Source organism: Harpia harpyja, chromosome 4, assembly GCF_026419915.1.
Source record: "Harpia harpyja isolate bHarHar1 chromosome 4, bHarHar1 primary haplotype, whole genome shotgun sequence".
NCBI classification, from domain to species: domain Eukaryota; kingdom Metazoa; phylum Chordata; class Aves; order Accipitriformes; family Accipitridae; genus Harpia; species Harpia harpyja.
In genome coordinates, this window is record NC_068943.1 from 81,324,728 (window position 1) to 81,339,032 (window position 14,305).

General features: G+C 50.3%; 1 protein-coding gene across 1 annotated transcript; it reads right to left on the reverse strand.

Annotated features, from left to right (window-relative positions):
- Window positions 1-24: 24 nt before the first annotated feature.
- LOC128141252 (leucine-rich repeat-containing protein 37A2-like) lies at window positions 25-14,291 on the reverse strand. The gene is made up of 14 exons (XM_052785849.1): window positions 13,965-14,291; window positions 13,623-13,714; window positions 13,128-13,199; window positions 10,335-10,406; window positions 9,818-9,898; window positions 8,257-8,328; window positions 7,241-7,315; window positions 6,617-6,735; window positions 3,187-4,619; window positions 2,993-3,088; window positions 2,011-2,075; window positions 1,114-1,174; window positions 858-1,009; window positions 25-679 (listed from the first exon to the last, which is right to left on the reverse strand). The coding sequence occupies exons 1-14, from the start codon at window positions 14,289-14,291 to the stop codon at window positions 466-468; spliced, it is 2,931 nt and encodes a 976-aa protein (XP_052641809.1). The 3' UTR covers window positions 25-465.
- Window positions 14,292-14,305: the final 14 nt, after the last annotated feature.

The window sequence follows — 14,305 nt, forward strand, 5'->3', positions numbered from 1 at the left end:
GGGTACTACAGCTGCCTACTCGCAGGCCGGCACACGCGTGTGCAAGCACACACCCTCACGGGTGGGTGCCGGTGATGGGCAGCCAGCCGGCAGCTCGGCGGGGGCTGGTGCCTTAACACGCGCGTGGACACGCGCACGCAGGCCCCGACGCACGCGTGCACGCTTCCGACCGCTCGCAGGACACTCCGGGTTGAAAAACCTGCAAGTTTTAATGGCGATTTCAGAAGCCCTTGCCCGCCGTTGAACGATCGCGACAACTTTATCCAACCCTCGGGGTGCGCAGCGGCACCCCGATGCTCTCGGCAGCCCCTCGCCCGCTTCCCGCGGAGAAGAGCAACCCGCAGCCCGCGCGTTCCCCCGCGGGGATTCCCGGAGGCAGCGCGCCCCATGTGTGGAGGGAGGCTGCACGGCTCCAGCGCTTGGCACCCAGTGCTGCGCCCAGCCTGGCCCGCTGCTGCCGGAGCCCTACGAGGGCTCCCCATCCCTTGGAGCCCTCTTGTTCCCATCCAGCTGGGATGAGATTTGGGGTATCCCGAGCACCTGGGCACCCGTGGGCGTGGAGAGGGACCGTTGCTCCAGCTCTTGGGGTGCACCGGAGCTACAAGGCAGAGGCATCGGGTCTCTGGGTAATTGCATTTTCCCACCGTTGCAGCTTTTCTGGGGTGCTGTGGGCATCCAGCTGAAATGACAGCAAGGAAATAGCAGCAAGAAAACAATAGCCAAGGAAATAACAGCCAAGGAAACAGCATCCAAGGAAACAGCAGCTAAGGAAATGGCAGCCAAGGAAAGCCTCAGCAGTTCCTACATCAGAACAAGAGCTGAAAAATAAGCACAGGCATCGTCACCATCCCACTTACTTTAGCTTGAACTTGTTGAAAATCTCCTCCTCATCTGAGGTCTCTTCATCGTACAGCTCAGCCATGGATTTTTTATGCTGGGAATCGAGAGGCCGGTACAGGTCTCTAAGCCACTGTGGTTTGGTTTTGCCAAGATCCAATACATGCGAGCCCTGGAAAATGCCAGGGAAGGGAAGGTTTCGGAGAAGGTAAGAAACAGCTGGTGGTGCAAGTAGCAGGAAGAGGGGCAGACCTGGCATGTGCTCCCCGCCCTTACCTGCTCTCTAATGTTGTACTTGTTCTTGCTCCATCCTCGTGGCAGGATTTTTTGAAAGAACCTGGAAAAAAGAGGAGAAGAAGGATAAAAAGTGAAGGCAGCTGGTGATGGCAGTTATTGGCAGGAAGGTTGCCTGCACCCTGCCCTGCTGGGGAATTCAGCCAAGTGGCATTTACAGTGCTGCAAAATATCTGGATTTAGTGGTCTAAAGGGGGAGAAAAAAGGCTTTTGTGCATCATCACCCAGAATTCACCTTTCCCAGTCCATAAGCAGGGAGGCTTGGCCAGGGAGGGCTGCAGTGGGTGCCAGCACCCTGCCAGGGCAGAAGCCTCTACCTGCTCAGGGTGACATTTCAGGTGACCCTAAGGCTGATGAGGAGGCCCAGAAGGAAGGGATGGTGCTGGCTGACGTGGCTGGGAATAAGTCCCGGTTTAGCCTGGATGTGAAAGGCATCTGGAGAGGACAGGAGCAAGCTCTTCAACAGCCTCTCTGGAGAGCAGGGCAGGGAGAAATAGGGCAGAGCTGTTGCCAGAGAAGATTTTTGCGGGGAACTGGAGCAAAGAGGTATTTCCTCGTGGCCGGGCAGCATGGTTGCAGGGACGTGGAACCACGCGGGAGCCCAGGGCCAACACATCCACCACATTCAGGGCGTAGCATCACCAGTGTGGAAAAGGGCTGCCCGGGTGGCTGGTTGAGATGTGAGCTTACAGCCGTGCCAATCACTCACACTTTGGGGTCCCTTTTCTGGGTCTCTTAAAAAAGCTACGTGTTTTAAATGTAGCCTGGTGAAACTTTGGCAGCCACCACCTGCGTAGCTGCGGGGGCTCAGGGATTAGGTGCTGGTCAGAGTAAAGACTGTTCATGGCACAGCAGCGGCACAGCGCAGAGAGTAATTACCATCTCGGGTGTGATTTACTGGTGCTTCGAGGTTGGGAAGCGGCTGCAGGTTTTTGGGAGCAAACCTGGTGAAGGAGAGAGAGAGACTCGTAACATCAGGATTTTCTTGTCATACTCTGCAAAAAAAGGGAGTCCAACAAGTTCTTACTCCAACCGAGCCCATTACATACTTGTGCAAGTCTGTGCCAGCAGCCACGTTTTTAGAAAGAGCCCATCCTCCCTTCCCAACTCTCCACTTTTCCCTGCCCCCAGAATGACCTGAACTCCCAGAGCTCTCCTAATCTCAGCAATGTTTATGTCTGCCTTTCTTATCTGTGCAGTGTTTTACAGGGTACTCCCCTCCTGTTTAACCCCAGTCTGAAACATGTAGGTAGGCTTTTAAAGAAATAAAAGCTTTCTTTTCCAAGGAGAAGGGCCCCAAAGGGAGGCTGAAACTCTGTGGGCACGCTGGGTCCTCTCCCCTGCCTGTCACTGGCACAGCCCTGACCCACGCGGAGCTGTTTCGCACCTTGCAGAAGGGCTTGATTTTGGCAAGAGGGAAGGTAGCAAGGGAATTGCTGCATGGCTGAAAGCAATCGGTGTGGGCAGGAGAGCAGAACAGGGTCAGGAGAAGAGCCTGGGAGGAGACTCTATAGGCCCAGGGATTGCGGGATAAAACTTGGGGATGGGCTGATGGGAGAGGCTGTGTTGGGAGGGAGGCACAGACCCGCTCAAGGAAGCTGTTAGGAAAGCTGCAAAGCAGAGCTGTGGACAGGTTGTGACAGATACCAGGACAATCCCCCCCAAGCAGGCTTGAGCCCACATGGAGCTGTATGGATGCAGTGACAAGCTCCAAGGTTGGAAAAACATCTGTGCTACCCACAGACATTTGCATCGGCACCCCGGGGCTCATAAACTGTGCAGGGAGGCACCGCCCTGCCCCCGTGCACTCCAGCTACAAGGCCTGACTGACAGCTATCTGTCAAACAAATTATCGGCTTACCTCGACGAGACACATCACTGTGAGATTAATCATGATGATGACAGACACTGATATCGCTAATAGGAGCCTGTCGCTGGAGGTATACTCTGGTTTCCACTGGAGAAAAGGAGAGAAAATCAGGAGGGGAGAGAGGGTTGCTCCTTCCATTCCCCATTGTCCAGGACACATCCAGCAACACCCAGTATCTCTCCTACCTTCCCTGTGGGTTTCCTGCCCGCCTCCCTGGCCTGGGCCATGCCATTGGAAACGTTCCCTTCCAGGAGACACTGGCCCATGAGAGCAGAGGCTCCCTGGTCATCTTGCCTCTTGCTGAGCAGCTTTATGAGCAGCCCCGTCTTTGAGACCATCTTTGCACAGGCCAGCTGGACTTCGGGTAGGCTACAGTCCATCCTCAGGGCTCGTGCCACGTGGGTGATGAACATCCGCAGGGCTTCGTCTGGGACAAGCAAGCGTAGGTGACGATTGACCTTGGTTTCAAACAGGTGTCCTTGAACTGACGCGCCATCTGGGCTCTTGGAGCTACCTGGCTTATTGAGGAAACGGGATCCTTCCTTTTGTTGCTTCCAGTGTGTTTCTGCAGTTTGAGGGACAGCTGGTAAATGCCCACCTACAGAGGAACCCTCTTCTTCAGCTGTGTCCTCTAGCATGCTGCTTGCAGCAGGGGGGCTGTTGTTAACCAACAGGTTATAGAAAAAATGCTGGTTTGTGTTTAGTTTCTGCTCTGCTTTACTTTCTGTTGGTGTGGGCTCTTCCTCTGGACTCACATTGCCAAATGTCTTGTAGAAAAGCTGATTACTTTTATTCAAATAAGGGCTGTCCCCCTGCTTGTGCTTTTTGTAAGTCCAAATATAGTCCTGCCTTGGAGATGGTGCTTCCTCTGCATCTTCTACATCCTCCACATCCTCCATCCCACGAGTTTTCTTGGTCTCTTCCACAGCATCGGAATAATTTTGAATCTTAAAAGACCCGGACAAATGAGGGGCCTCTGCTGGGGAGCGTGAAAGGGAATGTTTTGAAGGAGGTGTGGATATTTTGTGGTGTCTGAAGATGGAGGGGCTGTTAGTAGGGTTTAACCTGCCAGCTGCTTCCCAGGGATTTAATGCTGCCTGGTTCAGACCTAAGTCATGCTTCTTTTGCACCCAGCCCGTGGTTGAATCTCCCTCCACTGCTGGGATCTTGTGCACCTCGTCCTTCTGCATGGCAGACATCGGCAGGAGTGAGATGGTGTTTTTCACAGTCACGATGCTTTTAGCCTTGTGCAGCTGCTTCTTGAGCTCAGCCACTAGTGCCTTTGCTAGAAAATAGAGTTTCCTTATATCAGTTTCACTGGTCCAGCCCATGTGCTGAATGCTGTGCAGCATCAGCCTCAGCTCCTTACTAGTTTTGCCTTCGTGTCTGGATAGGTGCTGAGGGGAATATGAATTTGTTCTGGAAATGTGATCATTCGGGTTACTGAGATCACCATTAGTGCTGGTCAGGCTCAGGACAACCGCAAGCGTTACGGTTTCATGGTCTCCAAGCGAAGGCTCCTTGGGCTTGAGGTTCAACACCACGTTGGCGTTCAGTTTTCTGGATTGTACCACTTCCATTATTTCTCCTTGTGTCTCTACCAGAAGATCTGTGTGAGCTGTAAAACACCAAGAGAGCAGATCAGTGACTCGGCATCATGAGAAGCTTTCTGCCAAAATACAGGGTCAGAGGTTTACCCCGAGCAACAGGCGCTTGTCTTTAAGACAAGGGAGTGTGTGAACTGAATGGTGGATGTGTTAGACGGGACAAGTCTTGTTGAATCAATCAGATTATGTCACTGGGGCAGAACAGATAGATGTTTCTTTTCTCGTGTCTCCCAGGGCTCTGTTTGGATCGGTGTGAAACATCCCAGGGGAATGGGTTTGATGTCAGAGAGTTTCCCACAGCTCGATACGAGCCAGTGTTGAGTTGCTAAAATCACCATAAAGCTTTTAAACTCAGAGTGAGCCTGGAAAGCAGAATACCCAAAGACATGGTGTTTGTCCGTGATCAGTTATCCCAACTAGCCCTTCTCCCTGCGGTCAGGAAAACCTGGGATATTTCACTTTAAAATGCCTCTGGGTTGTTGACTGCAACAATCTGCAGTCAGAGTGAGCCCCCGAAAACAGAGAGCTGTTTCGCTGCTGATGGATGCAGCTCCCATCACCCAGGCCTAGAAGAACTGGAAGACGTGGGGGTTTGACCCAGAGCGATGCAAACAGCCCAGGAGAGCTCTTGCCCTGGCATGCAAAGGGCACACGCTGAGTCTGCAGAGCTAGGATAAGTCTTCAAGAGTCCTACACCAAGGCTGCAAACACAACCTTATCTCTAATCCTGCTTTGCAGATAGCTTAATGCCAGAGGCGGGTGACATGGTCAAGAATATTTAGAGATTACAAAGGTATTTAGGCCTTTTTTTCCTCTTAAAATGGTAGGAAATTGGACACACAAATACCTTTGAGTATCTAGCCCTAAATGGCTTAGCAGCCCATTTTCCCTACACTTGTGATGAGGTGAGGCTCGCTTGTCCACATCCAGTTTGAAAATTAGTTACTTGGGGACCTTGTAAACCTTACTGTATCTATTTGCACAAGTCCAGCTTGTCTCTGCTTTGAATAGGATGATATTTACCCTGTGCAAAGATTGACCAGGACAGTGCATTGCTTACGCTGCACAGGCTAACAAGAGAATAACAATGCTTGGTGTTCACCTAATGCCCTGCAAAGGAGATCAGGGTTACTGTCCTCTCTCCTACACATGGGGAGCAGGGTGGCAGAGAGACCAGGCAGTTTTCCAAGGTCACTCAGGCAATTTTTGGAGCCTGTATATCCCAGACCCCATCCAACACATCATGCATTACAGGAGGTTTCTGCAGAGCCTGCCTAAGGGCATCCACTCTCATTTATGGGTTTTGGGGTTTCCAGTGTGGGTGGCAGGTTTGAGGTGCAGCTCAGCGTGTGCCACCTTGCCAGAGCAATGCACAGATTGCCAGACCCTGTGGCCATGTCTGTGCTGTGTCTGGGACCCCTCTTGCCGCTGAGCTGTGACTAGCCAAGGTATGGTGGCACTGGAAAGGCTCAGGAGGTTGGCAGGGGAAATTTGAAGGGCTTATGAGCCGACGGTGCCTTCCAGCGCTTGGGAATGGTACTGGCCATGCATGATTTCCTTGGCTAGATGTGCTGTGTGGATTGGAAGCTCGTGTGTTTGTTTAGCTCAGCAAGCTATTTCTTCTCAAGATAGTATTTGACACAGAAGATATGTGTAATCGCTAGTAACTTTTCAACCCCTGTTTTTTCCAAGTCATGTGCTCAAGGGGGAACTTTTTGTGCCTGTGGCTCAGAGAGCACAGTTCGAGGCCTCCCAGGTCTCACCTGAGCTGCCTGCACTGGCCTTTGGGCTGATTTCAAGGCCTCGTATGGATGAAGCTCCTCGAGAGAGTCTGCCCTGATTTAGTGTCCCTGGGACTGGCCAGGAGCCACCAGGCTGGACTGATGCCGTCGAGGTGGCCAGTGCTGCCTGGGAACTCATGCAAAATGGGGCCATGCTACAGCACCTCCTAAAGCTAGAGGAAACCAGGCAGATTTGGTGTTTATATCGACATCATCGGGAAGCCTACCGCACTGGGGAGCACTGGTGGTGCACAGGTTCTCACAGTGGAACTTGATGGTCCTGCACGGGGTTTTGGTGGTGTGTTTCTCCTGGCAGAGGCAGCAGGCCATATCACTGGGCAGTTTGCTAAAGACAAGAGGTTACTGGAGAAAAACCCAGCATCTCAATCCATGTCTCCGAGTCCAACTCGGGTAACACACAGACAACACATCATGGTTTTGCTTCAATTTCTTCTACAGCTCTGGAAAACTTCCCCTCACCCCCAACCCCCAATCCCAATGGACAAGTATGTTCTCCTAATTTCTAAGAGAGGTTTCAAGTAGAAGATAGGATTCTCCATTAGCATCAAAATGTTGTTTTTACCTTTGAAAATGGAACTAGTCCCAAAATACAGAAATGTACCCCACCTTGATCTAAAATTTCCCTTTGAAAAACCTGGAACATGTAATCTAAAAGGTGAAATTCTGTTTCTTACCAGGTGAGTTGGGGAGGTTCTCAGAAGTAAATAGCAAACCTTAAGCTTACTGGGGTTATTCTGATTTAGTGACGGGTGGATTTGTTTCCCAAGCAGATGCCTTGTTTCAGCAATTACGATCTGCTGGTGGCTGGGACCCAGTCCCTGCATACTCACAGCGTTTCCAAGCGGACTGTTCTCAGGAGGAGCACGAGCAATGTCTGCTGAGTCACTTGTGTTGCACCCAGGTCTCTGAAAGGATTTGAAAACCACATTAAATTTTCAGGTGGCATTACCAGAACTCTGCTCTGAGAACAAGCCCAGGTCCCTGATGATTGTGGTGGTGTTCGCAGAGGGATCTACTTCTGCCTAATCAAAGAGAAATTATTCAAAACCCTATCATCTTTCTTTCTGCTTTGACCTGCTCCTAACCATGGGGTCTGAATCAGGAGGGGATCCTGCAGATCTTGTGGGAGACAGATACAAACAGAAAGGATTCCCTGGTTCAAAACCCTCCTCCTGCTTTCCCATGAGTGCAGCTCCAGTCCTTGAAGGGAGACACTTCTCACCCAAGAGGAGGAAACCACTATGACCTTGGAAGGAAAGTTTATATCAGTGAAAAGAGAAAATGTGCTGAGAAGAAAGCAAAGGGTATCTGTGGGATAGTGGGGCTGTGAGTAGGAAGGATCTCTGCAAAAAACCTGGATGTCTTCCTCCCTGAGGAGTCACACAGGTGTGAGCAGGAGCCATAGGATACTGTGAATAATGATCAACACAGTGCATCACCTACCGTGAGCTGTGTCAAGGCAGTGGGCTGGGGATGCGGGGTGGGCAGGAGCCCCGGACTGCTGGCACGAGTGCCCCAGCGACTGGGAGCTGCTGGATCCCACCTTCTCAGCGCTCAAGCAGGAGTGGGGACATTCCCAGATCCTTCAGGCCACTTCACTGCCCCAGACCTGGATGGCCTCTAATTTTTTAAAGTTTGTGTCCCAGCTCCTTGGTTGCTTTGCAGCTGGGGACACACCAGTACTGCTTGGCCTTTGCCTTGTTCGCTGGTGCCAGGGTTATTTGTGCCTCTAGCAGAATAAGGCTGGGAGAAGAGTGAGATTTGCTACTGGATGTCTGCTTCCCTGACAACAGGGCACCCAAGACAAAGATCTATATTAATCTGGTAAAAATAAGTTAATACTTACAGATATTTGACTGAAGGCAGCTTGAAGAACGATGTGTCAGTAATAACAGACAGGGGGTTATGGCTTAGGATCCTGAAAAAAACAACGCACTGCTGTGAGTTGGTGGTGGAAAGGATGGGAGCTGTGTGGGTAGGGGCATGTGGGAATGGCCTGTCCACATGTCCTCTTACATACATAGACCCATGGGTCTGGAAAGCCAAGATCAACTGGCCCTATGCAGGCACTGGAGAAATGGGAGATGGTTAAAAGACTTACTGCAGAGTAACAAAACCCCAGTGGTTCCTGAACTGTATAAACAGAGCTAAATCAAATTGAATTTCCACTAGATCATTGCAAAGTATTTCTGCGATCAAGGAGTTTTTCCTCTTTGCCAGGCTTCACATTTCTACCCTTTGAATATCAGAGACGCCCAAAGAGAGTTGTGCCTGTTGGAGCTGATGCAGGATTACACTGAAATCCCCTTTCCAGGCTCCTCTCTGCTATGTGAGTGGTGTAAAGAGGTTTACGGTGGGTAAGGATCCAGCCGACTTTTATGGATGGCAGATGTGGATTTGGCTGAACAATTTTTACTCAAACCTCCCCAAAGAATTTCCTTTTAAGTGGAGAACAAACATAGGAAATTTCAGCCTGAAGATAAAAAATTGGCTCAGTGCTACGTGTGTGAGGAAGGGCCTGGGATGAAGGCTAGAGGCAGGAACAGATGCTGATGGGCTGATTCACAAAATACATCAGGTCCTGATTATCTCCAGCTAAAAGAGCAAAAGCCCAGAAGTGCTTCTTCTGGAAAACACAACATCTCTTTCTTTCCTCCTCAGCTCACACCTTTTCTTTGCTTCCCTCCACCAGAACTTTGATGTTATTTTGGAGTCTTAATTTCCATATTTTCTCACATTTCCACTGTCCATAAACTTTTACTCTGTTACTGCATCCAGCCAGGCAAAGCTGTGGTCCTATGGAACTGTCATTCATAATTTATTCTGCTACCTTGTTTATCATGCGAGAAGTATTGCACTTTTCGGGAGAGCAGGGAGACTGTGGCCTTTTCTTTATGTATATGAACCCTTGGTGGGCAAAATGCCCTAGCTTCCCACTTACTTCAGGTCCAGGTGGAAACAGTGATCCTATCCCTGGAAGAGCTTCTTAATAGAACTGACTATGGGTTAAGTCATGTTTTCTCAAGACACCAAAAGAACAAGGTTTGCTTTTTGTGGATCTTTTTGAGAACGTTTACTTTTAAATGCAAATATGCAAAGTGAAATTTCTGGCTAGAAATCTGGGTCACATCCCATACCCCTCATCACTTCCCGCTTCTCCCTTCCCGCGGCGTTTCTTTCTTATCTATCCCCCTGGGCTCCCACTGCTGCTGTTTGAACCTGATGCTGGTTCAGGGAAGCCATGGAGAAGATAAGCAGGCCAGGAGAAAGTGGCTTTCAGGCTGTAGACTCCTGGTGGACCCTGGATCTGTAGCAGGATTCAGTACTTTACAGAGAACAAATCTGCTCTTCCCCACTGTCACTGTGGAGCCCCACTCTGATCTACCTCTAGACCTTGTTACACTTACAGCTTCTGTAAAAACTGCATCCCATGCCATGCCTGGAAAGTGCCATTCTGGATCTGCGTGATGAGATTTCCACCAAGGTTTCTGGGGAAAAAGAAGATCACAGGAATGAATTGGGTCTGTCCTACAGGAAGCTGCAGTGAAGCAGTATTGATTTGTAGGAAATATGCAAATCCAAGGTAGAATAGGGAGGAAACTGCCGCTTTCTCTTTTTTTTTTTAAACCTGTCAAGGAGAGGAAATGAAGTGCACATGTGCTTAATCTATTTCTGTTCCAGGATACAGCAAGCCTTCAAGAAATGGCTTCTATTATGGCTGCATTTGGACAACCACGCTATGATCTCTCATCCTGTTGTGGGTCATCCAGCCATCTGCATTGATCTCTTTAGCTCAGTTAGTCTTTTAGCAGGAGAAATGTAGTCATTGTTCTAAAAATAACAGGAACATTTTCTAGCACAAAAAGGGTTATAAATGCAAACAGACTTCAGTAAATACACTAGAAAGAAACTTTTATAACTCACATAAGCTGCAAAAAAGGAAGTGGCTCAAAAGCATGTTCCTCAATCGACAGGATTTTATTGCAAGATAAATCCCTGTTAAAATTAGAACACGAAATGTTAATTACATTTGCACTGTCATGTATACTTTCATTTGCTTTGACACTGGCAGCATATATGTTACATGGCTCTGATTTCATGCGGTGTTTATATCTGATACTAGCTTGCAGTGGTGTGTAACCTGTGATAACCCTCCTGACCGGAGGTGGCTTTCATCTCAGTGACTTTTTTCTAGCTCTGATCCCACCAGAATTATTTTAGGGCTTGATTTTCCTCTCTGATAACAGAAAAGATTCTTTACACAGGCACAGTTTAGTAGCTGAGGATGCATTTGCATGGACCACACCAATACGTGACCCTCTGAATGTGCCACAGAGATGCAGCCTGCCTTCCCCTGGTGCCATCAGTGCTTTGCTTGCTGAAGTCAGCCAGAAAAGGCTGAATAGCACCTCTTGTTTGAGGGCTCAGGGATGGATTGGTAACCACGTGTGGCCAAAATAGTTATTTTTCTCTTAATCCCTTCCTCCTACACCACATTTGGTGAAAAAGTTATGATAAAGGGACCCTATTAAAGATGCAAAATCAAGAACATGGAAGTCTGGAAAGGGCACAATGAAGGGGTAACCTAAACTCCACTTTCCTGCACAGCTCTGCTGCGAGATGTGTGTAGACACTCAGCCACTGCAGGATTCACCTGGCCTAGCTTTAGAAATCAAAAGGTTTGTTGTCTCAGCCTGAATTAGCTGCCTGGGCTTGTTCTGCAGCAAACAGCGAGAGAGAAATATTTTGGGGGAGTGAACTCCTCAGACAGGTTCCCAAGATCGTTTGGGTGAATGGGAAATGACTGTTCCTCTCCATGGAAAATAGAGAGCCTGAACAATTAGCTTAATCCTAGGCAATTATTAGGCATCTAAAATTAGAGGAGATGAATGCACAAGGTTTCTTCTGTAGGAGATGGCCTCGCTACTGGACAGGGTGCTCAGGGAGAGCATTGGGGAGCGACTGCAGCTCTCGCCTGCGGGGTCTGGACCTCCCAGGAAGGCAGCCGGGCAGTGGGAGGAAGGTCTTTACATGTGCAATCCCAGAAGTACTTCGGAGAGTTCAGTTTTCAGCGTTGTGGAAGGGGAGCACGGCTGGAAGCCTGTTTCTTTCCAACCTGACTCATTTAGCCTGCAACCCACATCCTGCAGAACATGCTTTCTGCTTTTAAGTTCTTGGATCGTTCTTTTCTATGATGTAGGGCACACGTACCTGCTAAAAAGACACAGGGAGGAGAAGCTAGTGTGGGCAGCAGGCCCCACCACTGGCACTACCTTGTTTTCCACCATTCCCCAGCACTGAGACAAGGCTTAGTTGCAGCCCTAGGGCTGGCTTACTGCAGGAGCAGCTCCAGAAAGGCCAAGACCACCCTGGACTTGGCTCCTTCCAAGCCAACGTGCATACTAGAATATATAAAACCTCCCTTTTTGTGGGAAAAACGCAAGCACGTAAGCATCACACTCAATAAATGACACTACAAATGCAAACAGTAATGGAGCTGAGATACTCGCAAGGATCTACAAATATGAGCAACAGAGGGGATTTTGGGACACCTCTCTGTGTCCTCATTTCAGCTACTCTAATAACAGAGGAGCGGGATGCAAAACATAACCCTCAGGAGCCAATTCCAAGCCAGGGCTTCCCTTGCTGTCAGCTTTTTGACACAAATAGTATTTTTATCTTTGACATGAGGTTTGTGTTGAGAAATGACTGTACCTGTGTCTCCTCTGAGGCTCAGGTAATCTGGGCTCTGGGCGCTAAAGCTCTGAGGCTCCATGTTGGGATTTATTTCTGCCTCTTAGCCTTTAAGATAAGAGAACGTGACAGCGGCCAAGCAGAGGACAGAGAACAGGGCAAGATTTTGCCATTCTTGTTTCACACTTCCTTTGCCTGCACCACACAGGAAACCCCAAAATATGTAAAAAAATTAACTTCAAGGAGAAAAAATCGTAATGCTACTCTGCTCCCTTCCAGTGTTAAAGACCAAGCACTTGCTACGATTTCGTATGACATTGTGCGGACATAGATGCACATTTGTTTCTTCTCCAGGAAGAGCAGGGACTCAGCTGGGTAAGGCCCTGAGCAACCTCATTGATTTTTTTAATAGAAAAAACCTGTGCTACCTTTGAGGTTAACCCTGCTCGGAGCTGGAGGTTGAAGCAGAGATCTCCCAACTTCAGTCCGTCTGGGATTTCAGCAGAGGAAGGGGTAGTGCAGGCTTCTCTCTTTCCACCTGGGATAGCCACTGGAGAGGCTATCCCAAGAGTGATCAGCAATACGGGGCTCTGCCTTCACCGCAACGGAGGTCTTTTCACCCAAACCCTAGCAGAAGCAAGGCATGCATGGGTTTTGCCTTGCTCTAGGTGGTTCTCACCCCAAAAATGTTGGTCCTCAGATAAACAGAGCCAGAGGCAATCTCCCAGGGCATGGGAAGTCACTGTTAGCTTGGGGTTGACTACAAGTCATCCAATATCTGTGGGAAAAGGCAGCAGCCTCCTCCTCTTGGTTGGATTTGGGGAAATGAAACCTGCACCATGACCCTACGGCAATCCTCCCACCAGGCACTGTTGCAGCAGCAAGACACCCTGCTCTGCTCTGGCTGTAGCCTGAAACCAAGGAGTACTAAAGCACACTTGCATGGGGGCGGGGGGTTGAGCAGCAGTGGCCCAGGGGAGGGTGAAGCAGTAGCCCACCGTGGTGGGCAGGGACGGTACCTACAGGTGCTTCAGCAGGAGCAGACCCTCCAGTGAATGCCTCTTCACGGCCCGCAGATCGTTGTCCTGGAGGACTCTGGAATGAGACAAATGGACATTTACTGTTACACCAGCTGCTCTTCAGGAGGAAATGAAATTTTTAGGGGAAAATATCCTGCAGTAGCTTTACTAAAAACATCTCTGAGTCACTGATCATCACCACTCATCACAGGAGCAGGCACTTGCTCCTGGCCTGCTGAAGCTAACTGTAGCCTGATCATTCATTAAATGGGCATAGGGATGGTCCCGTAGGATGGAAGGGACACAGCTCACAGCATTTCTTGCCATCCTAGGAAGCCCTGGGGATTCACACCCCTCCTTGCTGAGCAGCTCAGCTTTGAATTCAGATGGAAATGGTTTGTGTGGGTGCTCGTGCTCGTCATACCCTTGGCTCAAAAACCAGATGAAAGGATGGAAAATACCTGAACTCCTGACATTTTAAATGCTCGAGGATACTTACAAGTACTCAGCCCACGGGTATTCCCTCCACGCTTGCTTTTCAATGGAAGAAATTGAGTTGCCAGTGAAATCCCTGCAAAGAAATGATCGATGCTGTCACCCCTCAGGAAAACCCCTTCCCCAGCAAATTTGGCTGCTGAGGTGGAAGTGGAATTTGCCTGGAGATGCAACAGCGTGGTCAGCTTGGCTTCACCCCTCAGCGCTGCAGCACGAGCCCCCGAAACCAAGATGTCTCCTGCCGGTGACCCTCTCCCACCCGTCCCGGGAGGGATTACCAGGAATAAAAAGCCGAGGAGGGGAAGATGGAGGGGGTCTGGTGGGTCGGACCACCACCAGTGCTCACAGGATGGAGAGGGCCCAGCGGCGGGCGGCGGAGGGCAAGCTGCCCAGGGCGGCATGGCTGCAGTCCAGCAGCCGCCGCCGGCAGCGGCAGGGGAGTGGGCAAGACCCCCCGGGCCGCCCCGGGTTGGGGGCCGCTGCCAGCAGCAGTGCCAGCAGGAGAAGGGGGCGGCCAGGCCGGGGCAGGCCCATGGCGGAGCAGGCCCCCGGGGGTCGCCGGGCAACGGGGCAGGGGGTGGCCGCAGGCCTGGGGCCGGGCGCAGGCCTCGCCACTGCGGCCCCTCGCCTCACGGCTCGGAGCGGGATCTGGGGCTTCGGGCGTCTCCGCCATCAAGAGAATATATA

Excerpts from the sequence above, each read along its gene's own strand:
- LOC128141252 (XM_052785849.1), bottom strand. The coding sequence starts at position 14,291 with ATGGCGGAGACGCCCGAAGCCCCAGATCCCGCTCCGAGCCGTGAGGCG. Across the intron at positions 13,200-13,622 it reads TACCCGTGGGCTGAGTACTT|AGTCCTCCAGGACAACGATC; the intron begins GTAAGTATCCTC and ends GTCTCATTCCAG. Across the intron at positions 6,736-7,240 it reads ACAGTCCGCTTGGAAACGCT|CAAACTGCCCAGTGATATGG; the intron begins GTGAGTATGCAG and ends TCTTGTCTTTAG.